The sequence below is a fragment of the Pomacea canaliculata genome, linkage group LG14 (assembly GCF_003073045.1).
Source record: "Pomacea canaliculata isolate SZHN2017 linkage group LG14, ASM307304v1, whole genome shotgun sequence".
NCBI classification, from domain to species: Eukaryota; Metazoa; Mollusca; class Gastropoda; order Architaenioglossa; family Ampullariidae; genus Pomacea; species Pomacea canaliculata.
Genome location: NC_037603.1, coordinates 15,200,781 through 15,219,899, shown reverse-complemented (window position 1 = coordinate 15,219,899; position 19,119 = coordinate 15,200,781). Strand labels below are relative to the sequence as shown.

Genomic DNA, 19,119 nt, shown 5'->3' with positions numbered 1-19,119 from the left:
CCTGAGTCGCAGCGAGAGCTTCGTCAATATTGACTGCAGCGCCGCGCCACCTTCCCAAACCCTCCCGGTTCCACCCCAGCCCCGACTGTATAGGACAATGCACAAACGGAAAGAACCTTAACTCTTGTCCTTGCAGAGTTACTCCCCTCTTCCCCGATGCTGGAGGGGGAAGAACGGGTTGATACGATATTAATCGATGCACGTGTCTGTCCGTACATGTGCATCCCTGCAGTGACACATCCCTGACCTATCGTCTGCTGCAGGTTCGTGAGGTCAGATGTCCAATCAGTCTTATCTCTGGACGTGACACCTGTGTGAATGTCTGGAAATTTTCTCCGGGTGGTTTCCCCTCAACCCACCTCCCACCTCCTCTTGATCACCTTTTCTCCCCAAACCGCGAACCTACCTCCAGGTGAAAGCACGTTCATGACAATTAAACAAGCACACATGCACACAATCGTGTTCCTCTCTTCTTGCTTCCCTGTCCGGTCCTAACAGGACATCTCTTGAAATGGTGCACCACGTGTACCCACCTGTAGTTCAAAGGTCACTGTGTCTGCGCGCAAGACTTGCTGAGTGCTGCATGCTGCAATAACCTCGTTTCACACACGTCTAACGGCATTCTAGTGCAGTCGTACTCGTCCAGTCAGCCACACACCTGTCTCTTCCATGGCGGGGAAGACTTGTGAAACCACAGGTGTTAACAATAAGTATTATCACAGTGTCTGTCCTGGTGTACTCGTCTCCCAGCATCATCTACAGAGTGTGTTACCTCCTGACCGACTCAACATTTATTTCTGAAGTCACTAAACATGACACAGCGATTAAAAGTGGAGATGGATGGGTCACGTGCTCAGACGAGAGGACAACAGCAAACAAACGTTTTTCTGGGCACCAAGGGACGTAGTTATGAATGGAAAGTAATTCTCTGCCCTTGACCAACATGTCTAACTCAAGTACAAGGTGGTAAAGGTATTCTGGGATAAAGAAACATGAAATATTGTTTGCAGGGTCTGGACAGCTTTACAACTTCCGAAACAAGACATTTTCTTTTTCCCTGGGGAACCAACTTCCTCCTTCTTTCCATCCACGGACTTTGAAGGCAAAAGGACGATCGGCGACAACTTGAACTGAGGCAGAGATTGAAACCTGAAATAAAACTTGGACCAGCTTGTATAAAAAAGTCAATGAAGGGGAAAAAATGGGGGACATAATATGAATGAACAAATGAATGAATAAAAGAAGAATATCAAATCTTAAAGAAATGTGAAAGAACAAGTATTCCAAGTTTTCTGTGACTGCACAACAATAGCTGCGGTTTAGCAAGTAAGAAAAAACTCAGCAAGACAAGAATATTAATGATTTTTTTATTTATTTAAAGAAACAGAAGGAGAAAAGATGAAAAAAAAACCTTTGTATTCGCTAGGCAGTCGTGTTTCACACCAACAACATACCTGTCAGGTGAGGAAACTAAATATTTCATGCAGTTAGCATTCCTGACATGAAATCCCTGGCGTTTACGCCGGAGGAGCAACAAAAGACGGGTATGTAGGGGGAAGAGTTCGGGGTGTCTATCCGGCTAACCTCGGTGGAGATTCTTCAGGCCAGGGACTGACGGATAGAATAACCTAATGGAAAAATAATGACGAAGCTTTCCTAACGGGTGGCTACAGAGTGAAAGAAGGTAGAAATGAAAACTTGGCGTCTTTATGTGCATGAACACCGGCCGTCCAGCCAGCAATCCTCAGACAGCCTGCCAGCATGCCGCTGTTTGTTGCACGGGTAGACGAGGGCTGTACACGGGTATGATGGGCACGAGGAGTGAAGATTATTTGATGATGTCAGAGAAGGTGAACGTGGTAATTGATGTTTTAGTTTTAAACATCCTTAGTTACAATCAGTTTTCATAGAAATTAACCGATCCAACGCCACACACAACAGTTTTCAGAATTGTTTTCATTTAAAACATTTAAAATTGTTTAACTTCGGGTCCAATGAATAGCAGTCATCGAAATGAAAATATTTCTTTGATTTTCAGAAGGAAGGTGCGGTGTGAGGATAACTAATGGATTATTTACTCACCAATGTCAAGACGAACTTTATAAATAATTATAGTTGAATTCGGGGTGGATGTGGCGAGCATATTGAATGCAGGGGAATGTGAACGCAGCAACAAGAAAAAATGTAAAAAAATCAAAACGGGAATAACAAAGATTAAAAAATTATCCGAAAGAAAGAATTCGAACATAGCAGCCTTCTCCTTTCCCACTACACCAAAGACACTTTAGTCAAACCAGACATCAGTTCATCTTTTAAGGGCTGATAAAAAAATTGATAAAACTTAAAGAGGGTCTGCGCATGCGTGCCAAAAAGTCGTGGGAAAAATCTAGTCCCAGACAAGGGCAGCTCGATGAGATAATTTTGATCGAGGAATGTTTTTTCGTTCCAGATAATCTCCCACAAAGGCAGTGACACCGAGTATGCTCACCACCCACAGCCAACCAGTCACGTGACTCAGGTAAAAATCCACCTGACCTAACAAGAGAAACATGCGTCGTCGTCGTGAAACTCCATCGTCAGTCATTGTGGAGGAGGTGTGACGATTGGTGTTTTCGAACTAAGGCTACATGATAGTAAAGCTGTCAGCCCTGTAAACAGATGCCAGAGAGAAAAACAGCGTGCCCGAGACAAGATCTGAACCCAGGACAGCCAACCCTCACTGTATTGGTGACAAGCAATATATCTATGAGGCCAAAATCATCGTGGACAGGACTCACCAAGAACATCGTGGATAGCTGGATGTTGACATCGTTTGACCATCTCAGTGATGAAAGCCACGTTCGCGAACTCGACCTAGTTCAAAGTGCAGGAAGGAGAGAAAGGACTTGTTATTTGTTTAAACAACCTAAATACAGTCATCTTGCGACAGCAGTTTATGGGATATGCATAGTCACTTGTACACACTCACCAACACACTTTCTTACACCGGAGTTTAAACACTTAAAATAAGAACACATGCACACACGAGAAAAAATTAAAACAAGAATATGCAGACAATCTTCAGGTATAGGTAGGTGGTGATTATGGCAAGAGATCATTATCGTTATCATCATCTACTGTTTCTTCTACTCTGTTTCGCCTTATAAGAGTGTAAGTGACATAACCCAGGCTGTAACTGTAGCCAGAGCCATGACAACTAGTCTTTCCTCCATTTCGCCATCCCCCGACCCCGATGTCAGGTAAAAAACCACCCCCTCCCTCCAACGCAGCGTAGATCATCTCCCATGAACGCAGCCCGCCCGCTGTAAACCCCTCCCCTCCCCTTCCCCTCCCCACCCCCCGCATCGCCATGAATGACAAAGGGAGATAATGCATCACTGCATCGCGTCGGTCTCTATTTCTGGCGCGACCACAAGCGGCGCCCCTTGGCCTAATCTCCCCTCCCCACACCCCATCGCTTTCATCGTCACGTCCCCTTTTGCACACCCCCACCACCACGGCCACCTACCCACCCCACCCACCCCTCAACCACCGGCGCCTCTATCTACGCGATTCGCAACAGCAACAGCGGCTTTTGTTTGGCGCGACGCCCGCTGCGCTACACGACGCGACTGCCAGGCCAGGAAAAAAAATATAGAAGCTGAAACAGAAATTGAGGAAGCCACCATGCCACCATTTTTCTACTCGTAGAAGCCATTACACCGCCATCTTTCTACTCCTAGAAGCCATTACACCGCCATCTTTCTACTCCTAGAAGCCATTACACCGCCATCTTTCTACTCCTAGAAGCCATTACACCGCCATCTTTCTACTCCTTGAAGCCATTACACCGCCATCTTGCTACTCTCAGAAGCCACCACACCGCCATCTTTCTACTCCTAGAAGCCATTACACCGCCATCTTTCTACTCGTAGAAGCCATTACACCGCCATCTTGCTACTCGTAGAAGCCACCATACCGCCATCTTGCTACCCTTACAAACCTGCATGACACATGAACGGACGTTTGTCTCCGGGGTTCGGATATCAAAGAACTGAAGAAACTAAAGAAGGGTGGAGTTGACAGTTTATGACAATGACATCCGGGTGTCTGTATTTCCTTGGTGTCTGTTGTAGAAGTGAGCGAGTCTGTTATATGCGAGTACGGGTGCATGGTTGTTAGTGATTCAGTCTGTATACTTATGTAAAGATGTCTGAGCAGCAAATCATTGGAAAAGAGCTAAAGAAGTCCTCAGTGGCAAGGCATTAAAAAGCACAGTGTGACCTCTCGAGTACCTATATAAGATATTTATATCACATCCTCCAGCTCAGCGGGTACAACGTGACTACCACCATCCATAGCTGGAGTATAAAGGGATGTTCGCTACAACAACATTTATTGTCTATGTTGACAAAAGGATAATTTAGATATATTTCGTGACACGGAGAACAAACAGCACGGCACATGAAAGGTTATGCATAAGATGAACTTTAGGGTCAATGACCTGTAGAGTCAGTGTCCGTTTGTCTAGTGCCTACATCGTGTGAGAGACAGTTGGAATTATCTGAGGTTTTGTATTATTACTTCTTTATTTTCTATTTGAACAATCACTGTTTTCCGCATCACATGTCTTTTTTCAGTTCTCGTTAGCGGCACAAAAAGTTAGTAAGTAGATATTTTTAGCAACTAATTTTATCTGGAACATAAATAAACCAGTGACAAAAATAAAACTCTTAGAATAGACTAATTTAGGTGAGGTAGTCCATCTGAATTATTCCCAGCTGCTTTCTCTTCTTTTCTTGGATCGATTAAAATGTGTTAGAGAAAAGGAATCTGTATTTACACAAATAGGTTTTAAGAAGGAAACAGCAACAGCAGCAGTTGCTGAATATGAATAATGCATGGAAGAAGTTGGTGTTTATGACAGGAGGTGAGGTGTGTGGACCAATTTGCTAGGAACAACTCTCTGTCTAGCTGTGCTAGAACTCATCTTGAATTATATATATTTAAAAAAAATAGTTGTTGGAGTCCAATGACTGAAAGCAATAATAATTAAGAGAACGAAATAAAAAGGAAAGGACTCTTTGGTGTGTTATATAAAGGTCACGTGACATACTGTTGTACTATAAGGAAGATGTTTGCAAGATGTCTTCTGAAAACCCTTTTAAAAGAATTAGCTCATCAGAAAAATACAACCAAACAAAAAATAAAGCAAACATACAGACTAAACTGTAAGATGTTTGTTTTCAATGCCTGACATGTTTTATAAATTTATGTGGAGGGTAGAGGTAAGTGAACCAATATTACTGACAGGGAGAGAGATGTCTGCTAATATAGGCTCGAGATCTCTCTCTCACACACACACACACACAAACACACATGTGCTAATGTAGACTTTGCAAGCTGATGCCTGTTTATGACGATTGTGCCATTTAAAAATAAAGATAAATAAATCCATGAGAGGAGTAGACATTAAAAATAGAAAATACACACACATAAAAATATATCAAAGATAATTTTGAAAAAAATAGCCATTATTTGGAAGGGGAAAATTTACAGACCTAAGCTGTTTTATATATAAAAAAACTCCACTAAAAGTTTCTATTAAAATCACTTACACATGATTTAAAACAAGCAAGTTTATTTTCCACTGAGAAAATATTTATAGTTCCTGTTCAGAAAGAAAAGCTGCTAGCAAGTATCAGTTCGGACAGAGCTTTGCACGATCTTATTAACAAAGAAAAACACAAACAAACAACAGACTCCCTTCCACATCTGCTGACCTCTCTGCTACATGAAGTTCGGGTCAGTCGCAATGGTGATGTCAAGGGTCAGAGGGCGCAGCTGTCCAGTGAACGCTTCGTGTAAAGCGGGTCCACAGCCTTCCGCGGAAAATGGGACAAGGGCTTTCTCAATCCACATTCACGGCATTCACAGTGCGGCCCCTACCGATAGCAGGGACACGAATCACGCGACACACACTCACACTCACACACGCAGACACGCACGCACGCTCACACACGCACACCCACGGACACACTGACAGGTGTGGTAACGGCGCAGCGTGGCTGATTGACGGGCAGGAGTGAAAACCGCAGACACAGGTGACAAAAGGGAGAAGACGACAGGTACAATCTCTCGCGCTGTTACAGTTCCACCTTGACAGTTCGCCCGTTTACAGGTAGACCGCCACACCACTCACCTGTGTGGGGAGGGGGTGGCTAGCTCACGTCAGCCATTTGAAACCTTTTGCCGCGCAGGTGTGTGTAGACAGAAAGGTGTGCGGAATCGTGTACTCCAGGTGATGTGATCGACAGCGGCGAGCGGACGTGGGGAGTGTATTCACCGACGTGTCCTGAGGATAAGCGTGCTTATCCAGTCAGGCCTGATGCCGCCATGAAGCCTTACCCCGGGGGTAGGCGTGGAGGACTGCATGTGTTACCGTTAGGAACCTTGTGTGTCGTCGCTGCCCTCGTGCCACTGGCGGTGGGCAGCGTGCATCAGATTCTGTGGGGACGATGCTATGCTCACTGTCTGGAGAACCACCTGGCCACCGAGTCTCCTGAGGTAAGTGTGACTATTTTCACTAAAATCAGACACTCCAGCTCGCCCCTCAACTCCAACATGTCATGCCGGCTGTTAAAGTACAACATAGTTGATAGGAATGTTATAGAAGTTTAACCCCTTGACAAACACAGGTAAACCGTCAGGTAGGTAACGAGAGACACGTTACATCTCAATCAAGAGCTTGACCACGTTGTCTTAGGTCATTCCCACATATGGTGTTGGAATCTTCCCTTGTCACAGTCAGCTTTACAGGGGACCAGACTAGTCACTCTCTGGGTATGAGACAGACTGTGAGGTACATCAGATGAAGGAAAGAATATTGAAAGGGTTTCGGTCAGCTGCAGCATCAATGTTTCAGTCAGTTGTCAGGAGATACAAAACACAAACACACCATCGCACACCCATGGCATTTAACCAAAAGATACATCTGAGCTGCTCGACAGAGAATCACATTTATTTGCTCTCATCAATAAACAATAAAATAAGGTGGTCAGAGTGTTTGAAGCAACACGTAAACACAAAAGAGAAGAACAACTGAAATCGAGACCTAGATGTGAAAATATATCAGGCTGTACTTCAGGTAAACACCACACAATGAAAGTGGTGCTGGCTTAATGTTCTTGCATCAAAAATCATTAAAAGAAATATAATTTGCACTCACAATGTATGATGCAGATGACATTATTACAACTACAACCACTTATAAATAAATGAAATAGATTTATCTACATAGTACATGTTGAAAGTTTTTTTTCATATCATCCATCCAATGCAAAGCATACCTTTAAAAAATTGCTAGTAATAAATTATTGGCAGTATTTTCTACATTAGTGGCTGTATCTTGATGGGGAAAGCATGTACATGCTTACACCAGTAATAATTCTTATTATTTATTCTTGATAAATATTTAGATAACATGTACTATGAATTATCTTTTCATCTACTAGTTCACCCATACCCTAGTCCACCCTTTACAACTAAGCAATGGGGATCACAAAGGAAGGTGTTTGTCTGGGTTAGTGGAGGGTGTATGGGAGGAGAGAGAGAAAAAAAAAAAAAATGTAACTGAAAGACAAAGTCTTGCCTTTGAAGATGGAATTTAAAGAGAAAGCTTTGCAAGAGAAATTTGAATTACTCTCACAAGAATTCTCTTGTTCTCACATATTTTTTTCTGGATTAACGAGGTCTAGACCATGAATGTCTGAGTACTGGTAAGGACACCAGGTGCAGTTGTGTTTTTCTAATATGGTAAACTTCTCATTTTAATTCTCAAGAAAACACTAAACAGATTAACTGGTCATTATCAGTCATGTTATTTGTGCCTGTGTAAGGTATGTATGTGTGTACACATTTATAAAAAGCAGAGAGTGAGGAATTAAGACAGGGACAAAATAAGAAAACATTTGTCATTTGCATACTATTACCATAGTTTTCATTTAAAATACACTTTTTCCAAATAGTGACTTTTTTGTCATTTTTCTCAGTTTAAAATTCTAGGTTCAAACCTCATTTAGTGGAAGGCTTCCTTCAGAAGATTATTTTTGTAACCCAACCTACCCACCCAAAACCCCTTTCGGCACAATCACATAGACCTTTAAATAGTATATAATAAGCAAATCATTATTTGACATTAGACAGGCGTAAGGATGCTGTTTACATGTAATACAATATAACTGTTCCAAGGTAGTAAACTCATGATGAATATATTGTTGAGTTCTGTGGCCAAGTATTTGATTGCAGTTCACCTGCACTATCTAATCTAGCATTGAAATACAATAAGCATGTTACCTTAGTCATGACAGAGTTAAACAGAGAGAAAGGTAGAGAGACAACAGATTAGCACAGATATAGAAGTGGAACACAACAGTCAGCAAAAGCTTTACATTATTTGATGTTGTCTGTGGCATATCAACGAAGAAAAAACTACAGAGACAGCATACGAACCCTTTTGGTATGTTGTGACATCTTTTAAATATAAGTTTAAATATAAGTTCACAAAGCTAATTTTTGTGGCCACAAAACTGATTTTGACTTGCTTTGCTGGCTCATGCTTCCGTCTAGACTGATACTAGAGTTGAAAGGAAATCCGACGAGACTACATTAATCCATTTTCATTGCTCTTTCTGGCTGTAAAAGGAAATATTTAAGGCCAGGCTTAACCATGTACCAGTTGTGTTCATACCTCCCAGCTCTATAACATATCTCACCTGTTCTACAATAGCACGGCTGTGAAATTAAGCATTCTGACTTCGGTGTTGTGGTAGTTTTCATTATTCTTCTGAGTTTGTCAATCACGTGCAGTGGAAATAAGTTTATCTTTTGTTGCTAAAACTTGGCTTTGAGGTCTGTATACTGTTTCTTGAAACTTGTTGTAAAACTTGTCATCATTGAAGACACCTGTTTGGTTTTAAAAACTAAAGATCCTTCAAACAGAAGTTGATCATTTGTTTGCATGTGTATGGTCATCATTCTTTCACTTCGTTTCCTGTTGAGTAGTCCATAATAAGACTCTCACCCCATATTAGTAAATAAGTCGAGGAATCTTAACTCACCAAATGTCAATGCAGCAGAACAAGACACTGAAGTTGACTAAATCTTTTGGAACCAAAGGAAAAGCTTTATGCAAATGTATAAAGCAACAACAAAATAAAATCAATGCACTAGACAAAAAGCAGCAATGATATAGATAAGATTTTTGAGTAATGTCTAAAATCGGTTATTTCAATAATCGTCGCTGTAGATGTCAATTAATAGTATTGCCTTTCCTACTTAACTACAAGTATATTTCTGTTATTGTGGCCTCTGTTTACCAAGATTGTAGATTGTAAATATTTCTGTGTTGAAGAACTGCTTCAAGGATACTTGTAAACTTGACAGAGTTTAGCTCAGGTGTGTGGACTGTAAGGTACAGGTGCTTGTATTTGTAAGATGGCCTCAGCTGCTCTCAGGAATATTATACTGTTGGCACACCTGTGAATGGACTCTAGCTCAGGTATTAGATGATTCCAACACAGGTGTTTTCTGGGATCATTTGATGTTATATGGTTTAGTGTATGATTTCCAGCCTGAGGTTCAGGTTTCAATATTATAATCAGAGAACTCATTAATATATTTATATATGTTGAGAGTTGTTAGTGAGAAGTGTTATTGTACACTGCATGTACTGCTAGCATGTATCACTGGGTATTTGTGCATGTGAGTGAGTGCAAAGAGGTTAAATGTTTGTAAAAGGATGTGTTTGATTGATGTGACTGTATAAACATTTAAAGTAATATTGTCATATATTTGCTGACAGTATCCTAGAGAAAAAGAGAGGAAGTTTACATCACTATCATCTTTTTTTATTTTGCTCTCAAACCTCTCACATCTGTGATGCTCATAAAACTTTGCCTACAGCTTTATTCATTAACTTTCATCTGAGACCTTTCCTTGTACTCGTAGCGACTTGTACCTACTTTTAGTGGCTTTCACCATCCACATTTTTGTGGGTGGGGAGGAAGAGCGGGATGCCAGGGTGGGCGAAGCTTCAGAGGTCCAGTATATTTGTTTAATGTGTGCGCATGTCTCGTCTCCCTACCAACATTACCTCACGGGTACTGAACCGGGTAGTGTCGCCTTGATTATCCACTTGCCTGCCCTACACTCGCCAGCGACCTCAACAAGTAGAAAAGACATGCACTCTGTTGTTCCACAATCGCACCGTTGATAAGCCAACATCAGCCCCATCTACAACCATCCCCAACTCTCAACTGTCTTTCCTTTCATCCATCCTCAGCTTCTGACGGTCTCCAAATGCATCATTCACAAGTTGCCCGCGGGACAACAGTCACGTGCAAACGGAGTGTTGGTGGTGTAGGTGGTGATGGTGGTGGGCGTGCTGCTGATGGCCTCCACTCCCAGCCGTTTGAGATTACCTTCAGCCAACGGGACTTCGCGATCCGGACAGGTGCAGGAGCTAGTGTCTAGGTGATCGCAACCTTTGCTTGCCTACACTTGTGCGACTGTACTGATGCAGTTCGGATTCCCTCCTACCCACTTCCCCATCCCCGCCCCACGCTTGCGGTTTGGTCACGTGTCGGTAGACTGGAGTCCTTGTGGCGCAGAGGGTGAACGGACAGAACTGGGCTGGGAAGAGAGAAATCATGTTTAAACTGTGTGCGTGTGAGGGGTTAACATGTCGGCTTGACATTTGTGATTATCATACATTTAAGATCTGGTTAGGGGTTCGGCATATTTTTTTTATTTTTTTTTATAGTTTGAACAGTGATCGAGCAGACGATACGATCGGATCATAGAATGCATAGAGCAGATTAGTCCATAAAGTGCAGAGGAAAAAAAGAAAAGAGAAGTCACCTCTGGGCTGCTCATGCGGACTTCTTGTTTGTTCACCGCATCCTTAGACACAAATTAGAAGCGCCACTTCTTCCTTCTCTGTCGCCATGCTGTGTCTTTGGATTACCCACCCACCCACGCCCAACCTCCATTGCACAATGATCACATTCTAAGTTTTTATTTTCTCACAGTGTTCACTTATTTCGTAAATACCTCCAGTAACCGTCCTTCCTTCTCACCTGTCCTGTTTACTTTGTTTCTTGTACTTTGTATCTCATGCCATTACACAATCGCTACGAATACAGTGTAAAGTATATTTACGATAATACCTCGGGAGGACATCGCTGGATGTGTCACGTGACCAAATCCTCTCGCCAGGATGTCAGGACTGCGAACCATTATCAGTTGAATATCCGGACCCGCGAAACATTCTTAAATCAACAATAGAATTCCAAGAAATTTGTTACTTTTATTTATTTATTTATTTTTTTTTGGCAGACATTCTCGACCTCAATGTCCTGCATATTAGAGCAATAAATATAAAACACGACAACCATAAAGCTTAATTGAGCTATTGTACCTCCGTCAACACGAGAGTTTGCATCGTCTGCTCTTCTTGAATGTTGGCAGTTGAACCGAAAGCGAATTTGCGCTTTGGCCTCGTTCTAGAATTCGGAATATTTGTCTGCAAAGCATTCCAGAAATATTTTTCAGCGATAATAGACATCAAGATTAAAATAATTATCGTATGTCCTCGTATGTTTACATCCGCACACCTTTATTCTTGTGTGTGTGTGTAGGCTCTACCTGTGATTAAAGGGAAGCAATTTGATGTGCCAACATTTACAGAAATAATTAACCAAAATATTTTATATATGGTTGAAGGGCGGTAAGAAATAGTAACAGCATAAAAAACTAAATATATATTATTAAAAAAATGAACAAGCTGTTATATAAAATGTTATTGATTGCTACTTCAGTCGTAAAATAGACAAAGTCATTTATCACCATTTTCTTTTGTAAATAAATAAATTAATAAATTCATTTGAACTGTATGACATTCCCATGAAATGCTGAGTGCATGACAGGCATGCAACAAGTAAACAAAAACATCCACGGTGCACTTAGTCTGCAACACTAAAATATGATTCCTCGTGGACGGTTGTCTGACCGGTCTGACTACATTCCTAGAACAATGACTAAATAAGCGGATGTTGATCGACTTGCACTCCCCAGTCAACTTTTCAACTCCCAATTAGAAGTACCATGTACAAACTATGAAAGGGAGCTACAAAAATTGTATATTTTATTGGTTGATGAAAATTCCTTCGTGAATCGAGTAAAACAAGTCTAAGAAATAAAAATAAATGTTTAAATTATGTTGGATAATCGAGTTCAGTCAGTTGTTAATCATATGGCATCTCACTTTTTATCTGTTTCACGATTTATCCCTTTTCCTTTTGGAGTAAAATGTTCCTTCGAAACCCGAACTTCTTTTTTTTTTTTTTTTTTTTTAAAAGAAGAAACGATTCAGTTTATAATTTAAGCTAATTTGTTGTGGTTTTTGTCGGAAACTAAAACGAAGTATTTATTTCAAAAAAAAAAAAAAAAAAAAAAAACATGAAGGGTTTCACCTGTGAACTCTCGACTGGCTATGAAAACAGAGCAAGCTACACCAGACATGATGGAAGCAGAAAAACCTCCTGTCTCTGTTCCCCCACTTTCCCCGATTCCCCACCAACCCCGACCCTCGCAAGGTCAGACTTAGGGTCAGCCTCACTGTCTATCAGTCTGAGGTAACAAAGGAAAAACCGTGAAATGCTTACAAGGCTAGTTCTTCTCAGGTATAAAAAGAACGCCGACAGAAAGGTAGTAAAAAATGTCTGAAGGGAGGAAAACACGTCAGCACAGAGGCCTTGACCCCTGGCTCATCCTTCCCTACTCCCTTCTTCCCCGCGTTTCACTGGCGCGTGCGGTGTGCAGGAAATTAAGGATCCTCGGCGTCAAGTGGGTGACGTGTGCAACAGGCTGGCGGTAGTAGTCTGTGGTGGGGGACATGGGGGCTGGGAGGAGCGATACGAGTGGTGGGGGGACAACTCTGTTGTGATCGAGGGTCGACGAGGGGGGAGGCGGCAAACTCTTGAGCAGCGCATGTATGCGGAAGTGATTGTGGCGGGAAACTTTTTTATTATTATTGTTTCCTCGGTGTTCTGTCAAGTATGTGGTTTTTTTTTTGGGATTTTTTTTTTTGTGTCCGCCGAGGAATTGTTGATCTTGCGTCACTGTTGTGGGTGCTGATAGTTCACAGTCCTTCATCCTTCTATTGTTGTGTCCACTCTGTCTCTCTTCCTCTAATATTTTGTCTATATTATATTGTCATTGACATATTGTTAGTGTTGATGTCCTGCACTGTCAGTCCTCACAATATGTATTGTTCACGGTCACATCATCTATTGTAAGAGTTGTAACCCTGTATACACTGTTTCAACCAGCACTCACCATCATTCAAACGAGACCGTCCAACAGCCAGTGACACAGATAACCACGCAAAGACAATAACTGGAAGACAGGAAGGGAGATAACCTTACACTCACATCACGTGATCGATATCGCCCTCATCCTAAAAAAGACCCAGGATGCACTTTTTGCAATTTTAATTTTTTTATTTATATTTATAAAGTTTTTCCAACAGCCAGGGACAGATAACCACGCAAGGATAATAACCTGGGAGACAGGAAGGGAGATAACCTTACATTCACATCACGTGATCGATATCGTCCTCATCCTAAAAAAGACCCAGGATGCACTTTCTGCAATTTTTATTTATTTTTACTATAATTTTTTTTATTTTTTTTTCATTCATTTTTTTGCTCCATCGCCCACCTCCAGGATGGACTGAGTAGTAGGAAAGACAGAAGAGCGCGCGTGCTCGAAAGCTTGTGCAAACTTTGCTGTGACACATTGGGCAAGCCACTCTAACAGCAAGCCTGCAACCTGCTCCCTGTGAGGTCGGGTATTCAAGGCATGGAGGCGGGTTATCTGTGTATGCACGATCAGGGTTTTAAGGTTATCAGCTCGCGGTCTCTAAAGGCAATCGACAGACTTATGAAGTGGCCGCCGGATTGCAAGCAAACAGTAGGGGCACCACCAAGGGGGAGCACTCTAGGGAGCCAGGCGCCGCTACTCTGATACGACCATCTCCAGACATCATGGTGACAGAAAAGATGGAATAAAGCTCAAGGAAGTGAAAATTGCAACAAATGTTAATAGGGTGTTAAGCATTAACTGCCGAGCCTCGTTTTAACCGATGCAACAAATTTAAAAGTTCGTTATCGCACGGTTCATTTAAAGGCAGTTTGTGAAAGGCAGACAACTCCACGCCTCACTCCCCCTGATTTTAGTGGAATCGAACCTGAAACTTCTGTTCAATCACCTTGAAAATCGTCGACAGTGTCATTAACCCTTTTGTACCGGAATATTATAGGAGTGGGGGCGGGGAAACATGCACGAAAGATTAATTTTGGTAATTAGGTAAGGTTAGGGAGGTGGAGGTCAAAGGGCAGTGAGGTTTTAATAGAAAGAATGGCTGGACAATGTACTCACACGCATTTAGCATACCACGGGTAGAAACACACACAGGACCACACCAACATCACACCACGCACGCGGTACATAGAACAAGGGAATGAGAGAAGAAAAGCGAGAGATAAAATAGTAAAATGGGATCGACAGTCTCGGGTGGTTGCAAAAAAAAAAAAAAATAAATAAATAAATAAAAAGAAAGGTAACTGAAGTAGAAAAAGAAGTAGAGAAAAAAGATGGAGTAGAAAAATAGAGGCAGACGAAGGTGGAGGAAATATCTTGCTCACACTCGCAGCTCAGTGCATAACCCTTCACAATATGCAAAGTTTACAGTTCAGGGGTCACTTACACAACGATTTCAAATTTTAAACGCCTAAATCTATTTATATAACCTGTTTACAGAAACAAGATGCAGCACAATTTTAAAAATCTTTGTAACTAAAACTATTTTAAATAAGCTAAAACTGTTTAACAAACTTTAGTTCCCGTCACCACACAAGTTCAACGCGTCTAAAAGTCATTTAAAATGTTTCTAAATTTGCTTCTTTAGAACAGTTTTAAGCTTTAGAAACAAGTTGTGCAACTAGGCCCAGGCTTGCGTTTATCAGAAAAGGAAAAAAAAAAAAAAAAAGAAAGAATCTTGAGAGACAGAGGCGCGAGACAGTGCTCACGCGCTGAGCAGAACTCAGTGTAGCCGACAGGGTCGAGCTTCAACGAGGTGAGACCGTGAAAAATTAATAATTTTTTTTTATTATTATCATGTCTCTGTTTGTATTGTTGTTAACATCTTGACTATGTCTGTAATAGAGAGCGAGAGAAGGAAATAAAAAGAAAGAGGGACGGAGAGAGAGAAAACAAAATACAGATTTTCCTTCATTTGAAGCTTGTATACCGGGAAACTTGTATAAAAACATATTTAATGAACACTGGAAGTTTGTCTCATATTTAATTAACGATACTTTAATTTGTGTATTGCAAGCAAGTTTAACAGATTAGGTAAAGGAAGTTATTGAGTCATTATATATATATCTTTCTCACTCTGTTTCTTGTGAGCCTCTTTTTCTATTAATTTTATTTATATTACTCCAACATAGGTTAGTGTGAAATAAATATCTTGTTAAGTGGGTTTAAGAAGGGTTACTAATAAAGATCAAATTTATAAATATTTTGGGGTTGGAGGGGGAGAGACAAAGATAGAAATGAGAGACAGAAAAGAGGGGAACAGAAAAATGTGCTGCGAGATGATTAAACAGTGGAGTGGGGTGGCGCCCACCCGAAGATCAAGAAAGATTTACATGGGAACACTTACTTCTTTCGTAAGCTGCTTCGGTTGGGGCCCTGATAAAACTTTCTCTCAGTTTTTATGGTCGAGTGTCGCCAGTGCCTTGGTGACAGAGGTTTTTTTCAAAGTCTCGTGAGACAGATTTGCACATGTGAATTGTTAGATAATCTGACAGGATTAAAATGTCGGGTGGTGTTTAGAAATGAGTTTTAGCGGGGTGCTAAGCATGTAGAATTTGTGCCGACAGCTGAAAGGGAGAAGAAGAAAGTGGTCTTTGATGTGAGCTTACTGACGATGAGTCATCGCAAGACCACGTGATGAGAACCGTTTGGATTGTAACCTGCAGGCTAGACTGGAATTCGACCCGGGACACTTTCTGTACCAGCGTCTTTCTCTAGCATTTCTGTCTCCATCTTCTTTTTTTGTTTGTTTATTGATTGTTGTTTTTTTTTTTTTTTGGTTGTTGTTTTTTGGTTGTTTTTTTGTTTTGTTTTTGTTTTTGTTTTTGTTGTTGTTGTTTGTTTCTTTTTGTTCTTTTGTTTTGTTTTTGTTTTTTTGTTTTTTTTTGCAGCAGTTTGTGTCCCAACCTTGCAGTGCTAGTTTCTAACTGACTTACATTCTGATATTCTGACATATCATCGAGATAACATTCCTCTAAACTTTCGTCTTGAGCTTATTGCCTTCTGTCTTCTGTTCCTGTATCTTCATAGTCCTACAAAAACTTTCTCAACCGATCTATCAATTCCAATATGTGGAGATCATTAAAAACATTTTCACATCTTGTCCTCCAAAATGTATCCACTAAAGAAAGTCTTCAAGCAAAGTAGAAAGTAAAGTGGGTTGCCATCAACTATTTTGTGAAGTGTTGTCACCAAAGGGTGTGAACAGGTCCCCCTGGTCTTGTCGGCTATACCCAACTTCTCTTTTAATTTCTCACGGATTTTTTTTTCTCCTGCTGGCTTTTGAGAGTGTGAACCTCAGTTTATTTTTGAGCGCATGTATATTGTTGAAATGGCAGGATGACCTGGACATAGAGAATACCCGGCGTGTGTCTGTCTGTCGCTGGGGGAGACACACCCGGGGCTGTGGTATGTACGGGTAGCTTATGAAGGTGTCCCCTGTCTTTGGCAACTTGTTATATTTCTGTCAAACTTTGTATGGGGACGAGGTGTGGGAGATATTGCGCAAGCTTAGTAGAATATTTTAAATGTTTGTCATTAATTTGTCATCAACAATAGCCAAACAGTGTTTTTGTGTTCTTGTTCTCGGTTTTTGCTGGTTGCTGTTCTTGACATTGCTGTCTATTCTTTTTTTTTTATTATTATTATTTCTGTGGTGTTTTTGTTCTGTTTCTATTTTTTTTTTTTTTGGTTTACTATGTTGTTTTTACTGGTGTTGTTTTAGTTTTTGTTGTTTCTTTAGTTCTTTTTATTGTGTTTCTACATAGCATTGTTAGCTTTTATTTTAGTTCTTACTTTTTGTTTTTCGTGCTCTTTTGTTTTGTTATTGTTGTTTTTTTATTGTTTTTTGTTTCATGTTTTTTTTGTGTTTTGTTTCTTAGCGTCTTCTTTGTTTTATGTTTCTTTTAAGTTCTGTGTTTTATGTTCTTTTTCTTTATCTTTTTGACCCTGTCACCTTTGTTTTGTCTGTTGAAATATTGGTTCTTCTATGAGTGTTTTCCTCTCTACCATGTTTTATGGAAATAATTAACTATGATGTCTGTTTTACATATCATTATTGTATATTTTGTTATTATTAAAGACACATAACCACATAATGTTCCCAGAAAATGCAATCTGGTCAAAATCTTCAGGATTCCCATGGTTCATAGCTATCTGACCAATAACCTGTCACCATAGTTACCAGCGTCAAATATGAAGCTTCTCTCTCCTGGAACTGTTTTGTTGGCTCACTGAAGCTTTGGATTGTGCGACTTTATTTTTGACTTTTCTAAGACTTCTTCCTCAGCCTATCAATTCAATCTTTTAACAATTTACTGTACTTTCTAGCTGTCCTTCACAGCGTCGGACGAAAAGACCCTCTGAAACGGTAAAGGTTTGCAAAAAAATTCGTTTACCAAGATTAAAGTCGATTACAGGTTCCTCCACACTCTCGTCAACCCAAGAACAGACATGTTTTTGTACCTCTGTCGGTGGCAACGCCTGTCGCAAGGACCAGCACCAGTTCATCTCCGTCACGTGACACGGATGTCGCCGCGCCGTGGAGTGTTTGCCAAGTCTCCCACCGTCAATGGCTTTGCTACAGGGCGCTGGAATACCCTCCTCCCTACCCTCCCCTTTCTCCAAATATATTCACGCCATCCTCCTCTTGGAATCTTGGAAATCCGACCCCGTGCTTTGATACTTTAACACCACGCCCAACTTTTAAATAAAGAGTATTCATACGCCTGTTCTCCTACTTTTGCTTCGTACATAAAGAAATAATGACGAAGCGGTTTTTCAAGTTTGTGTAATCGTCGGCCATCAATGAGAGAAGGAAACCGCAGAGGAGTAAAGCCTGACTTCTGCCTTTCTCTTTTCTCTGCATGCGTCGCCCCCTCCTTTATCCTCCCGTGCACCTCCTGTCGCTAAATCCCAAATGTGTTAAGGAAGGGAGGTAATGAGATATGAAAAGGGGAAATAAGGCGTATTCGCACAGACAAGGCAGTAATCTTGTATGAAAATAAGGAAGAAATTAAACATACGGGAGACAAGGTTTTTATGGAAATGATAGAAAAAAAGAGGTTAAGGACTAAGAGTAGTCTAACTTGAAATTAAGCTCCAAGTTGCCGGGAAGTTACAAACCTAGAAAAGTGCATGTAAATTAGCTTTCATGTCCTTTTTATTTAGGAATTTGGGCAAGGGTCGTGTGTCATCGGGAGGGGACAGAATGTCAGTCACGTGAGTCAAAACAGTTGTGTGTTTAAAGGTTGAGGTGAGACAAGCCAGGCTCTGTTGCCAGGTTAAAATGTAATGTAATACACTCAATAGCTTGTCATAAAAATTCATTGTGATTGTACCCGTGTGGAATATCTGGATGGAGAAATGACATGTTGATGGACCTTATATCTTGCTTCAGATGTCCTAGCTCATCCCTACACGCAGGTGAGACTTGTCCTGCTGTAGATCTGGCAAACACAGAATACAGTAGTTCTCGGATAATTATCGTGTAATGGACTAAACAATCGTTTGATATCAGTTTTGCTCTCGGGTTGCCCTTTAAAGCTAAAGAACAGTGACAGTAAAGTGCACAAAGAGTCATTGATATGTGGTCCTGCCGCATGACAAACCTCACACAACTTAAAAAAAAAATCTTGTGTGTATTATATTATGCACTTGTGGGACGACCTTGCAGGGGGTGTGTGGAGGAAGAGAATA

The 19,119-nt window shown here is 41.0% G+C and overlaps 1 protein-coding gene across 1 annotated transcript in view; it reads left to right on the top strand.

The window, feature by feature from the left end:
- The first annotated feature begins 5,890 nt into the window (after positions 1 to 5,890).
- LOC112554785 (anosmin-1-like) overlaps positions 5,891 to 19,119 on the top strand; it is a 50,080-nt gene continuing 36,851 nt past the window's right edge. Inside the window, exon 1 of the mRNA XM_025222814.1 lies at positions 5,891 to 6,546. Within this exon, the coding sequence (XP_025078599.1) occupies positions 6,376 to 6,546 (171 nt within the window). The 5' untranslated portion in view covers positions 5,891 to 6,375. The remainder of the gene's footprint in view (positions 6,547 to 19,119) is intronic.